Raw genomic sequence first — 22,058 nt, forward strand, 5'->3', positions numbered from 1 at the left:
ATTCACAAAGAAGAGAGATGCAGACCAGGAGAAATTAGGAATAGTCATATAAACAATGTTTCTTGTGCATGATCTCAAAACATTATTTTATTTTTACTTAATTTGAAGAACATTATTTTTATTTCCCCTAAGCTTTAAATGGAAAGTGCAGAAAGATGAATAAATACAAACAAAAATTGAAAGCTAAACTATAATATTGGATAATAGGTCCTTGAAAGATTTCAATGACATTAATTTAATACAAAATTTACTGCCATCAATTTAGCCTTGACCAATAAATTTATTGTCATCAATTTAGCCCTACGTCATGCTGAACAAATGTATTTTTTAAAAATTTCCAAGAATTAATCATGGCAACAATATCTGTCAAGGACAAGAATGGCAGTTCATTCAGGAAAAAAAAAACAGAGACAAGCAGAATAAAACATTTAGATGTTCTGAATCAAACTCAATTTGTGAATATGTTCTTCATCAATTTTCAGAGTAGTCCCTTTGTTCTGAATCATCTCAGCAAGTACATCCATTTTCCACTTTGAAAGTCAAAGTAGAACTCTAACGCGTGAGTAATAGGTGTTAGTTTTATCATTTATCATGTTATGAAACTTTTACCATGTAATTTCATCAAACGTTATGATTAACTCATCTGAAAGAAAACACTATCCAACCAATAGTAACAGGATCTAGTAGACAAAAAATTAAGACAAATATAAATTAGCCCCTGAGGATCATTTAAAATATCCTATTGTCCTATACATATTCATAGCAACACAAATGATTCCTGAAATCAATAGGTTGCAACCTAAAAATGAAAATTAAGAGATCGAACAACCACTACACTGATAAGAAAGCTCCCCACACTGGACCACCAAACCAGATATCATCATAATCAGTAATAAAAACTTCAAAGCTTCATAATTGACTAAAAGTAAATATGGGAGTACCCACCTCATGAGGTCCACCAGGATTATGACTTGCAGTCAGTATAAATGCACCTGTTGCTCTGGATCCCTGGTGTAAAAATAGAACCAGATCCATCATTTCCATTGACCCAAAAGAAAGATCATTTGTACCGTTGACAATAAAAGCAATGATTTGACAGTTTGAAGGATAATCACAGCAAAATTGCAGAACGATAACTCACATCAATCCCCCACTCTTTCACGTATAACAGCAGATACAGCAGGAGTTGAAAGCAATCCGTTTTGACCAATCCAAACACGTCTTACTCCATTTGCTGCTGCCATTTTGGTAATAATCTGCAAATTAAATAAAACCTTTAAATATGTATTTCATGATATTGACATTCTGAAGATATATTCTATGCATAGAGAGAACCATGGCATGTACCGTTTCCCATTAGATTACAATAAGAGTAATGATGCAGAGGCAGAACCATATACTCAGAATAAAATCCAAACAGGACAGAACTACATTCTCCTGAATAGAAAATCCATTTCTGACCTACCATTAAATATCACTGCATAACCTACATGAAGTTCAGACCTGGAAACAACAATCTCCAATCTAGTGGTGCTAGAAAAGCCAAGGTAAGGTATTGCCTTTCACAGGTTGAAATCCTAGAAGTGATATAAAGTATATTAGGCTCTGTATCTCTATCACCTCATTTTCTTGACCTCATTCTTCCCCAATATAAATTAAAAGAAACAATAAATTTCAAGACCAAGAACTTAAACTAAGTGCAAACTGTGATAAGGGGATGGAATAGTGTAATTGACAGCTTAGGCTGCACAGTACTATAAAATGCTATCCATATCCAATCCTAAGCCAAAGTCAGCAACAAATTGAGATTTAAAAAACCACCATGCCACTAAGAAAAAACCAACAAAAGAATTTCCAAGTACCAAGCTATGGCATTGATGTGTTAGGTATTAGCTTCCTTATTGATAAATCAAAATACTGTAGCCACCAAGAAGTTAATCCCACCCAGTTCATGGAGGTTGAGTACATTTAGAAAAAAGTCAGCTGTTGAAACGTACCTGAATTGCTTCCTTTGAAAAATAGCGACCATCCCCTGACACAACAAGTGTAGCACCTGCATACATAATGGTTATAGTTTATTATAGTCCACCACATGCAGCATACTCCATGAAAAGGAGACAAGTGAAAAGAAAAACAGTCTTTAAAATGAAATATATGTAATTCCACAAATCTATATCAACCATAAGAAAAGGAAATTAAAATTCTCTTCTTTATTTTTTTACAAGGTAGAGCATAATCCTGATCACAAGCACTGTGCCAATAATGCAGTCCATTTAAACAAAATATCCATTGCCATGTAAAGGAAGCCCAGCTAAACAGAAAAGAGGAAGCACATAAAATCAAAATTTCAAACTATATTTGTTGCAGTCCTCCAGATGTGACAAGTACGGACAATCACTATTACAGATGTAAGGTCATGATGACATTTTGATTCATACAACATATTAAGCTTGGTGAACTGAGCTAAATTTCCTTCTAGATAGACAAACTAATTCTTCAAACCACTTTGGTACATTAAAAAAAGCAGAGAAGAGAGGGGGGAAAAACGCATTTCTGTAGTGAATTCTGGCACATGGTTCCAATAGCATGACTATTCAACACAGGCCTAACATAAGATGGGTCAACCAGTCAAGAAGCATTCCCAAGCTTTGAAACATTGTAAAGTTGAAAACCTATTTAGGATACTCACCAAGAAAACCCAAAAGGATAAAATAGATAAAAACGAACCTCTAACTTTTTCTGAGGTCAAAGCATTGAATGTTGACTGCACAAAATTGTGCAGGTAATTTGGCTGAATGAATACCTTCACCTGAAATGATCCGTCCAATCTATATATTAGATAGAAAATGGAAAAAGCAACAGAACATACACAACTTCTCATGTAAAAGTGATTCTGCAACAACAAAATTCAGTTAAACTCTAATTATCCTGTCTGCAGTCCCAAGCAATCAATGCAAATCATAGTAATTAATCTTGTTCACCATAAATTCATGACATTGAATTTGTAACTTTGGAAAAGGAATATACAGCACATCCACATTAGCAAAAGACCCCAGGCATGATTATGAAGTTAGCCCAGATAGCATAGAACAGACAGATTAAACATTCTAATCTTACAGTTATAAAAAAAAAAAAAAAAAAAGCCTGCAAAACAAATATAGATAGAACTACAATCTTACCATCACATGCGATCTTCATATTCAATAGAACTGATTCCAATACATTATACATACAATTGAAGCTGCATGATTAGGAATGCAACTTTGCCACATTTTTTTTTATCCATTTAGTTGGTTTGCATAGAAAATGCATTAAAAAAGGGGGAAAATTCTTTCAGAATAAAGATAACAGTTCATGTAGACGATGAAATTTGTTATCAAGTTAATTACCATAGAAGATGACAGTGTTTCGGCTATCATAAGATAACACCTCCTGTGATATGTTAATAGACGCCATGCTTCTATAACATCACTAGATGTGGGCTCTGTGCATCGCATGTAATGAGTCAACTAGTGTTGTTTATAATTTATATATAATTTGGTTCTTCATGCATTTTATCTAATATATTGATATTGATAGATGGATGCCTAACACAATCATCCAGTTCTTCAATAAATTGGACTGATCACTGATTCCATGCAAGCACTAAAATTGATTGCTCTCTTTAACTGATCTATTTAACTCTGTATATCCGAATAAAAGTTGTGACAAAAATGCAGCATTCTTATCACATAGTAGATTCCAATCTAAATCCTGCCTTTATCAGGAGTCATATCAGTTAAATTTTCAAGATAACGTACAAGCAGTCAGCTATCAATCAAATCAATATGATCGGATACAGATCAAATTGAGAAGGTAGCGTTTCTCGATAGGATCTATAACTCAAACCTCAAAACAGAAAATTCAGAGAAAAAGAGATTCAAATCCATTGAAGGCTGAAAATTCAAAAATCAAATCACGGAAATGATCAGACAAATGATCATTCAATGAAAACAGATGAAGTTGGAGATTATGGATAAGACACAGCACAGGAGAAAGCGTGAGATAACAAATGAAAAAGACAAAAACCAGACCTTCTTACGGAGACCAGAAGTTCCAGGCTTCTGGCCGTCCAAAGGCGTGGTTTCTATTCGCGAAGCCTTGAAGACCACCATATCTACCTCCTGAACAACGCGAATTTGAGATACTCAATTACAGAGAAACAAATCTAGCTAGAAAAATCACAGAGTGAGAGACGGAGAAAGGTGCAGAGAGCGAAGCAAACGAGAAGAGGGATGTACGAGAGCCTTCGGTAACTTCAGTGAGTTTGCAGAGCGGAGACAGAGTGAGCTTTGTGAAAAATATTAGTACAACGTTCTTGTCTGGATGAAGTGGTTATATAAGTAATTACAAGATTAAGGTGCATCTTTGTTTTTAAATTATTCTAGAGGAGCCCGATATTTTAAATTATTTGTCAAAATAATTTCACCTTAAAAGCATTTGGTCTGGGGGAAGGGAAAGAGTTTTAATGAAGGAAAAGGGAGGGGTTAAAAAAAATAATTGTATATGAATAATTTTTTTTTATTAGTGTTGAAATATTGAAGATGTTTTGATATTCTTTAAATGAGGTTTAGCATTTTTCTCGTCTCAAGTTTTGCTGCCATTTCCAGTCTCAAATTTGGATTTTGTCATTTGGCAGAACACGTGCTTGAATTTATTATACCTGACATGGCATTTTTATATTAACAAGCTAAAGCTACTGAATTTATTTATGTTAAAAATTTATTCTTTAATATTGTCAAATATGGAGGAAATGAAGAAGGAAAAGTAAAATATATATATATATATATATATTATATTGCTTGATAGTATATGTGTAAAGATGAAAATTCTTTTTAACGAACCCACTTCTTTAAGATGTCAAAATGACAGGGTGACACTGCGTATCTACTTTATGTCATGCTTGGTATATAGAATATTAAAAAAAAAAAAATCCTTATAATGTTACTTTCAAAACAAATATTATCAAAGTACCTCTACGGTGCTAGTGTATGTTCTTAACTGATGCGACTTTGGACGTGCAAGGCAGGGACTTCCACGTGGCTGGTGGCTCTTCTTTTCTCGTTTGGTGACATTCCAACCTTCAAAAGTTTATTCCCAAGCATCTCTCTGTTACTCGATGATGATATAATATTCACATGGTCTCCCTCTCTTTTCCTTCATATGAATCATATCCTTTATGAAGTTATCAATTATTATAAGATTTTTATTTTGAATAATTTCCTCTTCAAAACAAACAAACGCACATGAAGACGGCCAAACTTGCCATTGCCATGCAATAATAAAACATGCATGTTACATGCTTTCCTCCTCTCTGTTTTTTTGGAGTGAAAGGTGAGATTCCATTAACTATCAAAACTGTACATCAAGCACTGAAAGAAGCAAAATTACATTAGAGATTTGAACTTAGAAAAGGCTATAAAACATGCATATTACCTGCTTCCTTTTTTCAGATCAAGCAAACCATTTATTTTATGCCATTTTGTTCAAGTTAATTGTCTTGTGAGAGGGCTGTGTGATTGACTTTGATGCTGATTGTTATAGGGCTAGGATTCAATCCAAATGAGGCAATGTCAAGGGCAAAAAATACTGATGTTGAAGGGTTATGCGTATCATCTGCTAGAAGCCACAAATCTTCAAAGCCTGTTCTTGCAGTCAAGGAAATTTTGGAAGAAGAAACATGTACTGTGCTGAAGTAATTGAGAAAAAGTTGAACGTGGTAGAAGTTGCTAGGCACTAAAAATTACATCAGAGAGTTACCCGTTTATATTCAGTAGCCAAGGGGTTATGATTTGCAAGAAATTGTATCATCAATTTTAAGTCAGGAGGGGATACTGAGGAAGCTTTGGTGATCTTATGAATCAAAGTCATTACAGTTGCAGTGTTTTATCACTTATAAGGGTTGCATTTTTGTGGTGTTGTTTATCCATGTTTAGTTTCTCAGTACACGGGGTGCCTTGTTTTTCTTTCAACAAATGTATCTGCAGTGGCCATAAGCTTTTGTCATTGTATTCTAGATTTTTTCCCCCTGCTAATAAGATACTCGCATTGATAGTTGAGATTTGCACATACAATCTAGTAAATATGGGCCAAGTCACATTGTGTCATATTTTTAGAACAAGTTCAAAAGGAAATATCGGCCCCTTTGTTACAGAGACTGTAACCGATCCCTAACTTCAGTGTGGAGTGTGGACATTTCTTCAGGTAATTATTTATTGAACTTAGATATTGTCAAATTTCAGATAATAATAATAATAATAAAAATTGTCATGCAATTATCATAATATTTTAGTAATTGTCTCCAATATTTTCAAATGCAGAATTTCAAATTTTAAATGCAATCTTCCACCGCTACGGATGTACACAAGGAAAAACTATCTGTCAAAAGATTAAAAATGCTGTGGATATAGTGTGCAAAATAACAATGCACCACCAACAATCAGCATGATCTATATCCGCTTCAAGCCTACAAATTACAAATAGAATCACTTAAGGTTCCCCAGTTTATGTTTCAACAGAGTACCGTATCTAACTCGTAACTTGATGGGTGAGAAACTAACATACTCTCACCATCAAACTAAAACTTCTAGAGGCGCAAATAGACTCGCTTGGATCCATCTATAGCTACATCAAGACGATAACAATGTTATCTCTTACAAATCAAGTTACTAAATGGTTGTAACGCTCCATGGCTCAAGAATTGTGTATCCAATGAATTAATTTGCAAGTTTAACTGTAATCATCATACCTGCAGCTCTACCCCTTCCATTCATCTATGTAGCTATAGCTTCAAACAAAAAATAGCATTCAATTGGAAGGCAGATGTCCTTAAAGAATTTGACCATAAACTTCAACATAGGAGATATTGAAAGTATTTTGCTCCTATCACGATGTAAGACGTCACACTCTCTAACAATTAAGGAATTCAAGGATTCTGGTACTTCTCCATTTGGCGAGAATTGAACTTCTAGACAACGACTCATGTCCAAAGTTTCAAAAGAGAAGTGAGACTTTGGAGGAAAGGAAGGAACTTTAAGATTGGACAATTCTCTAATTGAAGATGGAGAAGTTTAGGCATGTTACCATTTTTCAAATCTTCCCAGACTAGAAGGTTTGGCGTATTGTTGAATTTTAGTTACAGTAAAGAAGGAAAAGATATGCTATAACCTGCAAAGTTTTCATTCTATAGTGTCCAAATCAGGCATGTTATGAAAGTGAAGAGAATTGAGATTGAAAGTTCGCCAAGAAACGGGAGAGCAGTGCATTCGAAGCAGTTATGTAAGTAAATGCTTTGTAGCTAGCATGCAAGATGATTGACTTAGGAGCCAATCTGGGAATATAGCACCGCTATAACCTAATATAGTTAGCTTCTTGATCAGATTATTGGGCCACAAACCTCCCAAGACTTCTGGTGCTGCTTGGTGAGATGTAACCTTCCATTCTAACAAAAACTTGTCCAAATATGCTTTCTGATCTAACTTTGGCTGCAGCAGCTTCTTTATTATTTGTAACATTTTCAAGATTGGTGATGCAAATGGCTCCCCGATCAAAAGGTAATTCATATCTTTAAGCTCCTCAATTTACTGTCCCTCCTCTTTGGCCACAAGAAATGCAAATAAAGTTTCAAGAATTGTCAATCTTCCAAATTGTGCTTGCATAGAGTTTATTTTCCTTTTTATATCCAACTCAAGGTGTCGGAGACTTGAGTTCTTCATATCTATAATCATAAGAGAAAACTTCAAGCAATTTTTCGCTTAATTGTTTCCAACCCTCGTAGATTTGTGATTGATTCTAGCAAGCTTTCAATGATTATGTTTTGAGGCATCAAGATGACGAAGATGCCTCAAATTATCAATTGTATCAGGTAGTATCCTAACACTAGTACCACTTATTAAACCCTGATTTTAATGATTACAAAATAAAGAAAATTTTGTTTAGTAGAAAAATTTAATGGCATTTAAGGAAATCGAGAGGTAACTAGACTCTTACGCATTAAACTCTGATTCCTAGTTCTTTCAAGTCCTTACACCCATATTACTTTGGTTATACTGATATTAATATGAAATGTATTAAATTCTAAAGCCTTGATTCCTTGTAATTTTCTAAGGGAGAAGTCTTCGACTTTGCCCAGAATCTTTTAAAACTTATTTCGTTACAAACCTTTGTTCTTTGAAAGTATTTCAGGTGGTTTTAATCCGTCATTTATAATTGTTTCGGAACACTAAAACTTATCTATTCTTGGAAGATCTTTTTCTCTATACGGGTACTAATCTTGCTTATACAAGCTCTCTATACCTACACTGTTTCCTCTACCTATCCTGAGCTCTTTATACCCATACTATTTCCTCTGTACCAATACTAAGCTGTCTATACCCATACCGATATTCTCCATACCCATACTATTTCATCTATACCGGTATTATTCCTTGCTTTTTATGTTACATCTTATATGGGAATAGACCTTTCTTATATGGGTACAGAATTACCTTATATGGGTATAGACTTATCTATACCAGTACTGTTCTTTGTTGTACCGGTAGTACTATTCTTACGTTCTCCCCATTGCTCCAATAGAAAGAGGTGGATCTGCTTATAGTCGCGCCCGCGGCTCCAGGGGAGCGTCTAGAGGCCAGGATGCCTGCAGATCAAGGTGAGGACCACCATGAGGTGATACTGGAAGAGGCTTCCATTGCCAGTTGCAGCTACACTCACTGTGATCTTTCTGGCTAGGAAGAGGCAGAGGTAATGCTAGAGATGTTGCTGGACCTTCAAACTAATTCATGTTTTATTTTATGATCCCCTTCTCTACACGTTGTGAGCTACATACGTTATTAATGGGTATGAGATGTGTTTAGTCACGTGTCTATTTTTAGCGATTTAGTAGTTTTGCTATAATAGAATTATTGTTAAGCATGTTGAAGAGAAAGGAATAATTAGAAGACAATGAAAGCACAATATTCATTAACCATGAGCAACAAGCTCAATGCAAACCAACCCTTGTTTATAATTTATAAATAACGTAGTTCCTTACATATTTCATTTAATATATTGAGATTGAGATTGATATATGTATGCCTAACACAATCGTCCAATTCTTCAATATAAATTGGACTGATCACTGATTCCATGCAAGCTCTAAAATTGATTACTCTTTTTAACTGCTCTATTTAACTTTGTATATTTGAGTAAAAGTTCTACCAAAAATGCAGCATTCTTATCGCATAGTAGATTCCCATCTAAGTTTGGCCTTTATCACGATTCATATGAGTTAAATTTTTTAAGATAATATACAATCAGTCAGCTATCAATCAAATCAAAATGATTGGATACAGATCAAATTGATAAGGTCTCATTTCTCAATATAATCTAGTAATTCAAACCTCAAAACAGGAAATTCAGGGAGAAAGAGATTCAAATCCATCAAAGGTTGAAACCTCAAAAATCAAATCACAGAAATGATCAGACAAATGATTATTCAATGAAAACATATGAAGTTGGAGATTATGGATCAGACGCGGCACATGATGAGAAAGGGGAGAACAGATTTGGCACAGTGAATAGGGTAAGGTGACTGGAAATTGGGGAGATCCTCACCATGTATTTTATCTAATAGCTGGGAAGAGAAGGGTGTACACAAAAACTTTTCATCTGCAAAGCACCCAAATTTTTTTATATACCCTTTAAAACCTATTTTAATTCTTCAGCCTTATGACTCATTCATTTTCTCCCTTCTTAATTGTAGCCTCTTCATCGCCTTCTTCTATAATCTCTTCAACTTTTCCTGGTCGCCTGAGTAATTAATGTGACGGAGACGAGAAACTACAAAAGAATCGGAGAGGCTTCAATATTCCTCTGCAACTTTTCGTGTTGGTCTGGGTGTTAGTGTATTAATATGGAAAAATAGCAACCAACCTCTGTAGCAAATTAATATCAGTCAAAGATCATTTAACTTCAAAATTACAATCCTTTGATTCTTGACTGATATTAATTTATGAGGTCAAAAGATTAAATTACTCCTAAAAGGAAAATAAAAAAAGCCACCTCCCCATTGTCATTGCCGCTGGACCACCGCTGGAACCCTACTAGCGGCAAGGTCACTAGAGCCCCTGCTGCCACCAGTAGGGTAGCTAGTGGCTGACCACCTAAGCTCCGATGCCGACAATATTTTTATTCAAGAAATATTTGGTTTAGGTGGCCAAGGGGGATTTGATACCATAACCCCTTGACCACCTAAAAAAAGGCTACCAAGCCCTTTAATTATATATATATATATAATATAAATAGTAAACCAAGCTTCTATTCACTTTCATGTTATAATATAACAGTGTGTTGTTAATTCATGAACTATACACTTGTTATTTTACTAATATTATTTGTTAATCTAACATAGACAATTACAAATTGGGAGCTTCAAAACTTCATTCATTTTACTTGTTAAATGTTCGGATGTATTGTTGTTAATTACTAATAGGTTATTGTTAAAACCTGAATGGATACTTGTTAAAGAGGGACTAATACCTACAATTAAGCACATCCTATTAAGTTTTCTAACTTGTTAAAACTTGAATAAATTGTTATTAATTTAAAATGAATTGTTGTGATAGCCTAAATGTATAATTGTTGATAAAGGATTAACATTTATACAATTAAACCCATCTTATCCTTTTTTTCTAACTTATTATATCTTGAATGAAATGCTATTAATTTAAAATAATTTGTTGTTAAAACCCGAATGGATACTTGTTGATAAAAGATTAACACGTACAATTAAGCCCATATTATCCATTTTTCTAACTTGTTAAAGATCGAATGTACTGTTGTTAATTTAGAACAATTTTATCAAAAAGTATTCATTTGAGCTTAATTGACAAATGTGTTGATTTTCTAACCCACAAGACATCCTATAGCGATTTTGATATTTTTATTTTTGACAACCTGCCTCCTGATTGTATAAGCCTCATGGCTTTAGATATGACTAGACTTTAGTTCTTTGCACAATTTCTTTATGGCCTTGTATTCCAAAAAATAAAGAAAGTAGTGCTTTAGATATAATTTTGGTATATAACCTCTTCGTCCAAACAAAAACATTATACCAATAGTTTTTCACAAAGCCATTAACATGGTTGATCTTGGATTGTAACTTTAGGTCATTCATTATCTATTGTATGTTGGAGAAGACAATGTCACTTTCAAGAAAGTCATCCTTAGAGTAGATCTTCCTGCATCTGGCTTTCCATATATTCCAACATCTTTAGGCAAAAAGTCTCTGCCAGGGGATTCTTTTAGTTATCCAACTACTTACATCATTCTTAGCATTCCAGCTTGTCCAATCCTGCACATCAAAAGAGAAGAAGATATTAAGTTTTGTAGGGTTTACTAGTTTTTTCCATACCTCTTAGGCTTTCTTGCAATCACGCAAAATGTGAATAGAGGAGTTAGTAGAGTTACAACCAAGGGGGTATGTACGCTGCTGAGGAGTATTCACGTTAGTACACGTATAGTTGGTCTAGAAATGATCCCAAGTAGCCTTCCAAAGGAAGTACTTAATTTTTCTCATAGATGGGCCATTTTCAAATCTTGGACCACATATTAGAGAGATTTTGAACTTTTTGGATCTCCAAAGCTTTATAGGCAGATTTGATAGAAAAGTTGCCTTCAAAGGAAGCTCTCTAAATAAGAACATCTTCTTCATCCTATTAGTTATGAGGTCGAACAAGTGCAATCTATCTAATGACCTCAGGATGAAAGTAACATTTCAAAAGATCAAAATTCCAACCTCTTGTGGTATTACTGAAGTTCGAGACTCGTGCATGAAGAATAGAGTTAGCGTTATGGGAGGCATATCTAACAAGAGGATCAGGGAGGGCGGACCATTTATCATACTAGAATGATATTTGGATACCTTTGCCTACTTTCCAACATATCTAGGATGTGAAATTATCCTAAACTTTGCATATGCTACTGCAGGTAGAAGAACAAGAGCTAGGTTTAAAAACCATTAGAATTATAGGTTTATTACATTTATATTTGTCACGTAAGACCCACACCAAAGGCAATTCAATTTGGTGATGAGGGCCCAACAAAGTTTCATGATGAAAGCAAAATTTTGACTCTTGAGCTTCTTGGTGCCAAGGCCCCCATCTTTTTGGTCAGAAGCGATGTAATCTTAAGAGAGAAGATGAGGTTTTTTGTTCCCATCTGAAGAATCTCAATGAAAGTTCCTAGATATTTTTATAGCCAAGACATTATTGGGTAAGAGTATAGTTTGCATGATATGGCTAGGCAGAGTAGAGAGAATAGATTTAATGAGTATAGATTTCCTGCGATATTAAGATGACAGCTTCTCCAACTAGCCAAGCACAAATTCGCCTTATCAAGAAGAGGAGCAAAGGTAAGCTTAAAAGCTTTTTCATGTATAAGTAGAATTCCAAGGTATTTCCCAAGATTTCCTATTAGGGGAATTCATAGCTGCTCGCTAATCTAAGAAGCACGATTGATATTGACATTCCTGGAACATAATAGTTCAGATTTATTAGTATTTATTCTTTATCCAAAGGCACAGCAAAAGTCTAAAAGGCATTATTGGATGATCATAGCTTGAGATAGGGATAACTCTGTAAAAAAGTAAAATATCATTAGTAAAAAATAAGATATGGGAGGCCCATTAGGGGTCAACCTAATTGGCTTCTAATCATTTTTGTCAATACTAGTGAGAATGCAATGGCTTAAGCATTCAATACAAAGAACAAAAAGGTAAGGAGAAAAGGGTCCCCTTAATGAATGCCTCTGGAAGGTTTGAATTCTATAAATGACTCTTCATTCCAAAGTACTCTCACCCTTGTAGTAGCGATGGTGGCATGAATTAATTTCCTGAGATGGCTATTTATTTTGACTAATTTGAGAGTGTCATCAATCAAGGTCCAGAATAGTCTATCGAAAGCCTTTTTATTTTGTTTATGATAGAATGAATGGTTTCTTGAGCAATAATGATATTATCACTATTTTGTTAGCCTTGAATGAAGCTGCATTGATTATCACTAATAAGATTATTCATACAAGTGCGTGTACAATTAGAGATAATTTTTGTGATAATTTTGTAGCTCACATTACAAAGAGATATAAGATGAAAATCTTTCATATAAATTGGGTGATCAATCTTAGGGATCAAGGTAATGAACATTTCATTAATCTTTCCAATAGAGTCGGGATCTCTGAAAACCTTTTTGGTAAGATTTATGATGCTATGCTTCAAATCTTCCCAATAAGAGTGAATGAATCCCGCATTGATGCCATCCAGACCTAAGGCTTTGAAAGCCTCGATATCAAAAGCTGCATTCTTAATTTCATCATCAATAAAATCTATGTGAAGGGTTTGAAGCTGAATGTAGGAGAGAGCAGGAAAGCTTCTTTTAGTGGGAAGCTCAAGTTTGACGTTGTCTTCTTCTTTAAATAGGTTTTCAAACTAGGAAGCAGCCATCTTTTTTAATATAATTGGTTCATGAATCCAAGTATCATCATTCTTTTTAAGGGAAAGAATGGGAAAATCATTCTAAGGTCCTGTGGAAGCAATTAAAATACACTAAAGTCCCATGAATTCATCAAATAGCTACTAGATCCCAAGGGACTTAAGGGTGAATAAATCTGAAAATGAAATTACTAATTTATCCTCTACCATTAAAAAGGAAATCTTGCTTGAATGCAGATCTCACGAAACCCATGATCAGTGAGACTGAAGATTGATGCATATCCATGATTGTTGATCACGGTAGGATAATTTTCACTTCCCTATATCTATGATTACTGTTGTTGTCTTCATTTAAGCGAGGTGGGAGTGTTGATCTGCGCTTGCAGTATTTCATCGCGCAACAGAAAATAATATAGTGATTGTTGAGCGAGTAAACAATTTCTCATGCGTTAATGATTTCATTATTGTTTAAAGGTAGGATAATGCTTTCTGGTTATGCCTACGACCATTTGATTTGCATAGCTAATGGGTATGGATTCATCTGGTGCGACATTGATACGTTGAAAAATATCTGATACGAACAACTCTACATGTTGTCAATAGTGTATTCTTGTGTTGTCAATATGCTATCGATAGTCATCGATGCACTGTATTATGCAGGATGACTTGTAAGAATGCTTATACCACCAAAAAAACATGTATTATGTTATGTTTTTTTTCATATAGGGGACATTTTATATATTATTCTCAAGCATATAATGCAAGCTTCTTTTGTTGCAAAATCTTTTTTATACCTCATAAGAATGACTTGTGGTGTAGGATGACCTCTATAAGAAGAAGATAGAATTCTTGTGGTGGCTATTGAGTCATTGTAACAACATGAAGGAGCACAAAGCCATGCCCTTGTTAGAAAGATTCTAGGAAAGGAAGAAGAGAAAATAGAAGATTATTGATAGAACTTTAGGATATAACTTTATTGATAATCATGTCCTTTTATATAGTTAGCCTATTTCGTATAGTTAATTTAAACAATGTTATTATGAATGGTGATTACTAATTTGTAAATGTGGCAAATAGTTTGTTTTATTAATTAAATGTTGACAAGTGGCTAACTGTGATTGACAAGTAGTTTTCACTTTATTGATAAACTATGCATTTGCTTTTGACTAGTGCTGATACATTAGGTGCTGTTATTCCCTTTAAAAATTAACAAATTACAAGAACCTGTTGATTACTTGCCGTTGGCAATTGACAAGTAGTTATCACTATATTGATAAGCTATGCATTCACTATTAACAAATGCTGATACTTTAGGTGCTATTATTCCCTTTAAAAATCAACAAGTTACAAGTTGATTATTTGCTGTTGGCAATTGAAAAGTGGTTATCACTATATTGACAAACTATGCATTCACCATTGACAAGTGCTGATACATTAAGTACTATTATTTTCTTTAAAAATCAACTAGTTATAAGAACCTGTTGACCACTTGCTATTGGCCATTGACTGCAAGTTATCACTATATTGACAAACTATGCATTCGCCGTTGACAAGTGTTAATACATTAAGTGCTGTTATTCCCTTTAAAAATCAACCAGTTACAAGAACCCATTGACTACTTACCGTTAGCCATTGACTACACGTTATCATTATATTGACAAGCTCTGCATTTTTCATTGACAAGTGCTAATACATTAAGTGCAATAATTCTCTTTAAAAATTAACCAGTTACAAGAACCAACTGACTACTTGTCATTAGCCATTGATTACAAGTTATCACTTCATTGCCAAGCTATGCATTCTTCATTGACAAGTGCTAATACATTAGGTGCAATAAACAAAAAAATAAATTCCAAATACATAAACAAAAAAGTATACTTATCTCTGATATTTTCTAGCATGGATTAAGATTTTTGCAAGTCTTGGAGGCATGACCAGTCTCATGGCATCTTGCACAATGATAAACCCTTTTGTTTTGAATTTAAGATTCCCTTCCTTTACGCTTTGGCCTACCCGAAGTCCTTATAGTCATTGGTAGCTTCAATCAGGTTTGGGTTAATAAATTTGCCACCGTCAATGCTTATGGACATGGATAGTCATGTATGACTACTGGCCTCATGTTGTTGGCATATATCTTCTGTTGAGTGGTAAACTTGTAACATTCATCCACAAAATTATACACATTGCCATAAACTAGCTGGATTGCTGCACATGCATGCACATAAGGTATTCCACTCATTTGTCATGCTAAACAAGAGCATGTATGTGCTACTCATTTGATGATATCATTCTTGTCAACTCTTCATACGTTGTCTGTTCCTTTATTGTTCTTGTTCTAACACTCCCCCTAACATATTGTATACTTCCTTGGTCATAATTTTGAAAATGTTCCCTATATGGAAAAAAATATAATATATGTTCTCCAGAAGAACTTGCCATCTTACAGGTCAACCAACATCACACACAGTGTATTGACAACTATACACAGCATAATATCAATGCATTTATCCACTATTGACAAGAAGCAATGTTATTTCATAATAAAGATTTTTTAATAAAAGAAGCTTGCATCATATGCTTGAGAATAATATATAAAATGTCCCTTATATGAAAAAAAACATAACATAATACATGTTTTTCGGTGGTATAAGCATTCTTACAAGTCATCCTGCACAATACAGTGCATCGACAACTATCGATAGTATATTGACAACACAAGAATACACTATTGACAACATGTAGAGTTGTTCGTATCAGATATTTTTCAACGTATTAATGTCACACCAGATGAATCCATACCCATTAGCTATGCAAATCAAATGGTCGTAGGCATACCCAAAAAGCATTATCCTACCCTTAAACAATAATGAAATCATTAACGCATGAGAAATCATTTACTCGCTCAATAATCACTGTATTGTTTTCTGTCGCGTGATGAAATACTGCAGTCGTGGATGAACACTCCCACCTTACTTAGATGAAGACAACGATAGTAATCATAGATATGGGGAAGTGAAAATTATCCTATCGTGATCAACAATCATGGATATGCATCAATCTTCAATCTCGCTGATCATGGTTTCGTGAGATCTGCATTCAAGCAAGATTTCCTTTTTAATGGTAGAGGATAAATTAGTAATTTCATTTTCAAACTTATTCACCCTTAAGTCCCTTGGGATCTGGTAGCTATTTGATGAATTCATGGGACTTTAGTGTATTTTGATTGCTTCCACGGGACCTTAGAATGATTTTCCTGGAAAGAATTTGATTCCTTTTTTTCTTGATACTAGATGTAGCATAGAAGAATTTAGTATTTTGATCACCTCATTTTAACCACTTGCAGCGAGACTTTTGAAACCAAATTAATTCTTCTTGCATGAGAACTTTGTTGTATTCTTGCCAAAGAGACTTTTCCAGCTTCCTTAAAAAATGATTGTCTTTATGGTTTCTATTTTTATCAATACCTTTCAATCTTTGTAAGATTCTTTTATTTTTAGAAGATATACTACCGATGTTTTCCTTATTCTAGTTGGAGGTAGAAGTTGTAAATTTGGTAACTCCCTCATTCCAATCATCATTAGTCCACAAATCTTTAAGAAGAGGATGGAAGGAATCCTCAAGCATCCAAGCAGCATGACATTGGAAGGTTTTGGAATGATGATTTTAGTGATCTTCCTTATGTAATTGAATTCTGATTAGATGATGGTCAAATCCATACTTAAGTAAGTGAAAAGAGTTGGCCTAATAAAATTTACGTCTCTATTTTATGTTGGAAAAAGCCTAATCCAGACGTTCTTTAATATTGCCTTTTTCTCAAGTAAATATGCCACCATAGAAGTTTAGTTCAAGTAGATTGGAAGAATTTATACAATGCCTAAATTGCTTCATAGACCTCCAATTGAAATTATTTCCCCCAGATTTATCATAACAAGAAAGGTAGGCATTGAAGTCACCTACAATTATCCAAGGATCAAAAGTATTTTTAGTAATGGAGATGATAGAGTCCCAGAAGGGGTCATGATTGTAAGCATTAGGATCGCCCTAAACACAGGATAGCATATAAAAATTTTTTGAAGCTAAAAAGTTGACCCTACAATGTAACGGTTGAACATTAGAGTAAATATAATCAATATTGACAATATCATTATGCTCTAAGACCAATAGCTTCCCCTATAGGCTTGATTGTAGCTCAATCGCACACCATACTCTTTCTACAAGTCTCTTGTAAGTTCATTGGCACCTTTTTCTATATTAGACCTTAGAGCATCAATCATGATTGATGATGTTAATTTTAACCTTGCCAGGTGTGACATAATGAGGTTGTCTTGCGCATTATGGATGTGATCATTGTTGAATTTTGTAACCCTTAAAATTTCATTATCTTTCCCTATTAAATATGCTGCAATGTTCCATTCATAGCCCTCCACCTTGCAATATGCAATGATCTTGTCTTTGTTATTCTTCTTAAACTTGTGTGAAAACTTGTGGGAGATACTATACTTGTATAATGCTTGTCTAAAGGCATCAACATTAGGAAAAAACTGCCCTTTACCGACTAACAAATCCTCCCATTTCATAGAATTCATTTCAGGTATTGGTGTAGGTACCATTTGTACAGCACATGCCAATTTCGAGTCTTCAATCTCAGGATAGATACTTGACAGAAAGAAAGAGCATCCATATAAAACTGTCAATAAATTATCAATCCTGCATTCAATAACAACATTAGAATTGTATTTTTCAACATTATTTACGTTAACAAAAAAATTTACACAACTTACACATGTTGGTTCTCTAATGGGCAATCCGTTGATGCTTTTATGGTGTCAATCCCATTTGCAACTACATACACATGTCTACTTCATTTGTTATACTTGATCAGATGTTCTACTCCCTCATTATCGACTAGATCTACAAGTGTGCTTGCATCAACATTGACTGTGAATTTTAACTAGATTATATTGCTTTCATTCCCTATAATTGATGATATCATTCTTGTCAGCTCTTCATATGTTGTCCCTTCCTTTATTGTTCTTGTTCTAACACTCCCTCTAACATATTGCATACTTCTTTGGTCATCATTTTGAAAATGCCTCCTAAATGGGAAAAATATAATATATGTTCTCTAGAAGAACTTGCATCTTACAGGTCAACCTGCACCACACACAGTGTATTGACAACTAGAAAAGGTTTATTGACAATACATTTATCTACTATTGATAACACGTAGTGTTGTTTAATAGTAGAGATCTTTCAACAAAACAAGCTTGCCTCAGATGCTTGGGAATAATATATAAAATGTCCTATATAAAAAAACATAATATAATACGTGTTTTCCAGTAGTACTTGCATTCTCACTGGTTAGCCTGCATAGTATAATGTATTGACAACTATTCATACTATATTGACAATACAATAAAACACTATTGACAACATGTTGAGATATTCATATCAGATATTTGTCAACGGAACAGTGTTGCGCCAAATTATTTCATATATTAGCTATGTAAACTGAATGATCGCAGATTTACCCAGAAAGCATTATCCTACCCTTAAACAATAATGAAATCATTAACGCACAAGAAATCATTTACCCAGCTAATAATGGATATGCTACTGTTAATCGGTAATTTACGTAATCATTTATGACCAACAATCATTTGTTAGAAAATTTATTTTTTGTCGATGAAATGTTGCTGTTGCAGAAGAAACACTCCCAACTCACTTAGATGAAGACAAGGGCTGTAATCATGGATATGAGGAAGTGAAGATGATCCTACCATGATCAACAATCATAGACATGTAGCAACTTTACTATTGCTGATCATGAGTTTCGTGAAATATGCACGTGCAAGCAAAATCTTCTTTTCAATGCTAAAATGCAAATGGGTAATTTTATTTTTAGACTTATTCACTCTTAGGTCCCTAGGGACTTGACAGCTATTTCTTGAATTCATGGGACCTTAACGCATTTTAAGTGCTTTCATGGGACCTTATACTAATTTTCCCAAAACAAAAAACAAAAAAATAAGAACACACTATATGTAAATCCTATATATGATGGAAAATAAATAGTTTTACCATAATGTTGATGCAATTGGCTGTAAATTTGAAACATATGATAAGGATATGGATAAATATTATCTACAATTATTTTATTTTTCATGCATATTCCTTCAATTTTATTATTTTAATTGAGACTAGTTAAACCACAGTCTAATCACAGTCGAGTGAACCAGTACCCCAGCAAGTTCAATGCTCAGCCAGGTTCTAATAATATTAAATATAATTAAAAAAAGAATATTGTAAAAATGATTGAAAGATATTATGCCAAAATGTATAATAACTTCACAGAAAGAAAAAGAGGAGGAGACAGTGGAACCTTATTTGCAATGTTAGAAGGCTTGCTTAAGTCCTCAACTACTAATATACTTGACTCTTTTGACTCCTCATATGCCTCTAGCTCCTGGCTCTTGATAAATAAGAGAAATCAAAGACATCTAACTTGTCATAAACTCTGTGGAAAGGGGCATAAAGATGCTACTGAAGAATTAGGCTATATAATTGATTTAAGAAAGTAATAAAGCATGTGTGAATGAGACACATAATTAAATGTTATTGTATATGCAGCTCTCACTAAAATTCCAATTTAAGGGAAGGCACAAGTTAGCTTTGGCCGTTTTCCTAAACAAATGGGAAACTAAAGAATAAAGATGATATTGAAAGAATTTGACATTTATAATGTTCTTATAAGTAGAAAGAACAGAAATATGCTATCTTAAAGGAACTAGGATATATAATGGCTCGAGATTGACAAAAATATTTGGAGAAAATGTGATCAAGAAAGTTAGCACATAAGAAACTTCTGCCTTATTAGTAATATTAGAAGAAGGCTTGACTGATAAGTCCTCAGACTTCTCAAGTTCCTCAAATGTGTCAACATTTGTCTTCATTGAAAATGAGATTGCCTTTGGTTTCTAATAGATAAGAAAACCAAAGATAATTGACTTATTAGTTATTCTCAAGAACCTCCCCCCAAACCCCCCCGGGGGGTGAATTAATATATATATAAGGCATTTTAAAAGGAAGTAAGATGTTTGGTAAAAATGATGAAAGGATATTATGTCAAAATGTATAATAACTTCACAAAAAGAAGAAGAGGAGGAAACGATGGAACCTTATCTGCAATGTTAGAAGGCTTGCTTAAGTCCTCAACTACCAATATACTTGACTCCTTTAACTCCTCATATGCCTCTGACTCCTGATAAATAAGAAAAACTAAAGACATCTTACTTGTCACAAACTATGTGGAAAGGGGCATAAAGATGCTACTGAAGAATCAGGCTGCATAATTGATTTAAGAAAATAATAAAGCATGTGTGAATGAGATATATAATTAAATGTTATTGTATATGCAACTTTGATGGGTACCTAAGTAGGATGGGGAATTCAACCTCAAAAGCTAACTGTTAAAGTGGGACAACCAACCCACTTATATACTCCATTGAGTATTCCATACTACTTAATGTGGGACTTGGTATTCCATACTACCAAGTCTCTATTAATTGGCCCCTCATGGAAAGCCGACGTCCCGATAACTATACTCCACAGCACTTAACTCGATCTCCCTCTGGTCAGAACCCTCTATGGGTAGCCCTTTCCGGAACCATCGACAACGAGGCTCTGATACCAATTGATGGGTATCTAAGTATGATGGGGAACCCAACCTCAAAAGCTAGCTGTTGAAGTGGGAGAACCAACCCACTTATATACTCTATTAAGCATCCCATACTACTCAATGTGGGACTTGGTATCCTATACTACTAAGTCTTTATCAAACTCTCACTAAAATTCCAATTTAAGGAAAGGCACAAGTTGGCTTTGACCTTTTTCCTAAACAGATGGGAAACTAAAGAATAAAGATGCGATTGAAAGAACTTGACATTTATAATGTTCTTATAAGTAGAAAGAACAAAAATATGCTATCTTAAAGGAACTAGGATATATAATGGCTTGAGATTGATAAAAATATTTGGAGAAAATGTGATCAAGAAAGTTACCATATAAGAAACTTTTGCCTTATCAGCAATATTAGAAGAAGGCTTGACTGATAAGTCCTCAAATTTCTCAAGTTCCTCAGGTGTGCCAACATTTGCCTTCATTGAAAATGAGATTGCCTTTGGTGGCTAATAGAAAAGAAAACCAAAGACAATTGACTTATTAGTTATTACCAACCCCCTCAGGGGGCTAGGCAAGGGGAGGGGGTGAAATAATGCATATAAGGTATTTTAAAAGGAAGTAAGATGTATGGTAAAAATGATGGAAAGACATTATGTCATAATGAATAATAACTTCACAAAAGAATAAGAGGTGGAAAGGGTTAAGAGTGTTCATGGGATGGAACGGGACCAGGACACCCCCATCTCGTGCCCTATCTCAAAAAAAGATTGCGACTGAATTTTGGTCCTGTATCCCGTCCCATCCCGAAAGTCATCCCATCCCATTAGGAGTCGGGACGAGACTGGGACAAGATTGGGACGTCCCGCCATCCCGA

At 34.3% G+C, this 22,058-nt stretch overlaps 1 protein-coding gene and 1 pseudogene across 1 annotated transcript; one reads left to right on the plus strand and one right to left on the minus strand.

The window, feature by feature from the left end:
- The window catches only part of LOC129322677 (phosphoglucomutase, cytoplasmic-like), a 12,586-nt pseudogene extending 8,231 nt beyond the window's left edge, over positions 1-4,355 (minus strand).
- Positions 4,356-5,609: 1,254 nt separating this feature from the next.
- On the plus strand, positions 5,610-9,023 carry LOC129322612 (uncharacterized). The gene is made up of 5 exons (XM_054968903.1): positions 5,610-5,734; positions 7,241-7,317; positions 7,419-7,460; positions 7,530-7,592; positions 8,614-9,023. Exons 1-5 carry the CDS (start codon positions 5,610-5,612, stop codon positions 8,691-8,693), a joined length of 387 nt encoding a protein of 128 aa, XP_054824878.1. The 3' UTR covers positions 8,694-9,023.
- The last annotated feature ends 13,035 nt before the right edge of the window (positions 9,024-22,058 follow it).

This window comes from Prosopis cineraria, unplaced genomic scaffold (genome assembly GCF_029017545.1).
Source record: "Prosopis cineraria cultivar Desert tree isolate PC_DT_omini unplaced genomic scaffold, ASM2901754v1 PC10, whole genome shotgun sequence".
NCBI classification, from domain to species: Eukaryota; Viridiplantae; Streptophyta; class Magnoliopsida; order Fabales; family Fabaceae; genus Prosopis; species Prosopis cineraria.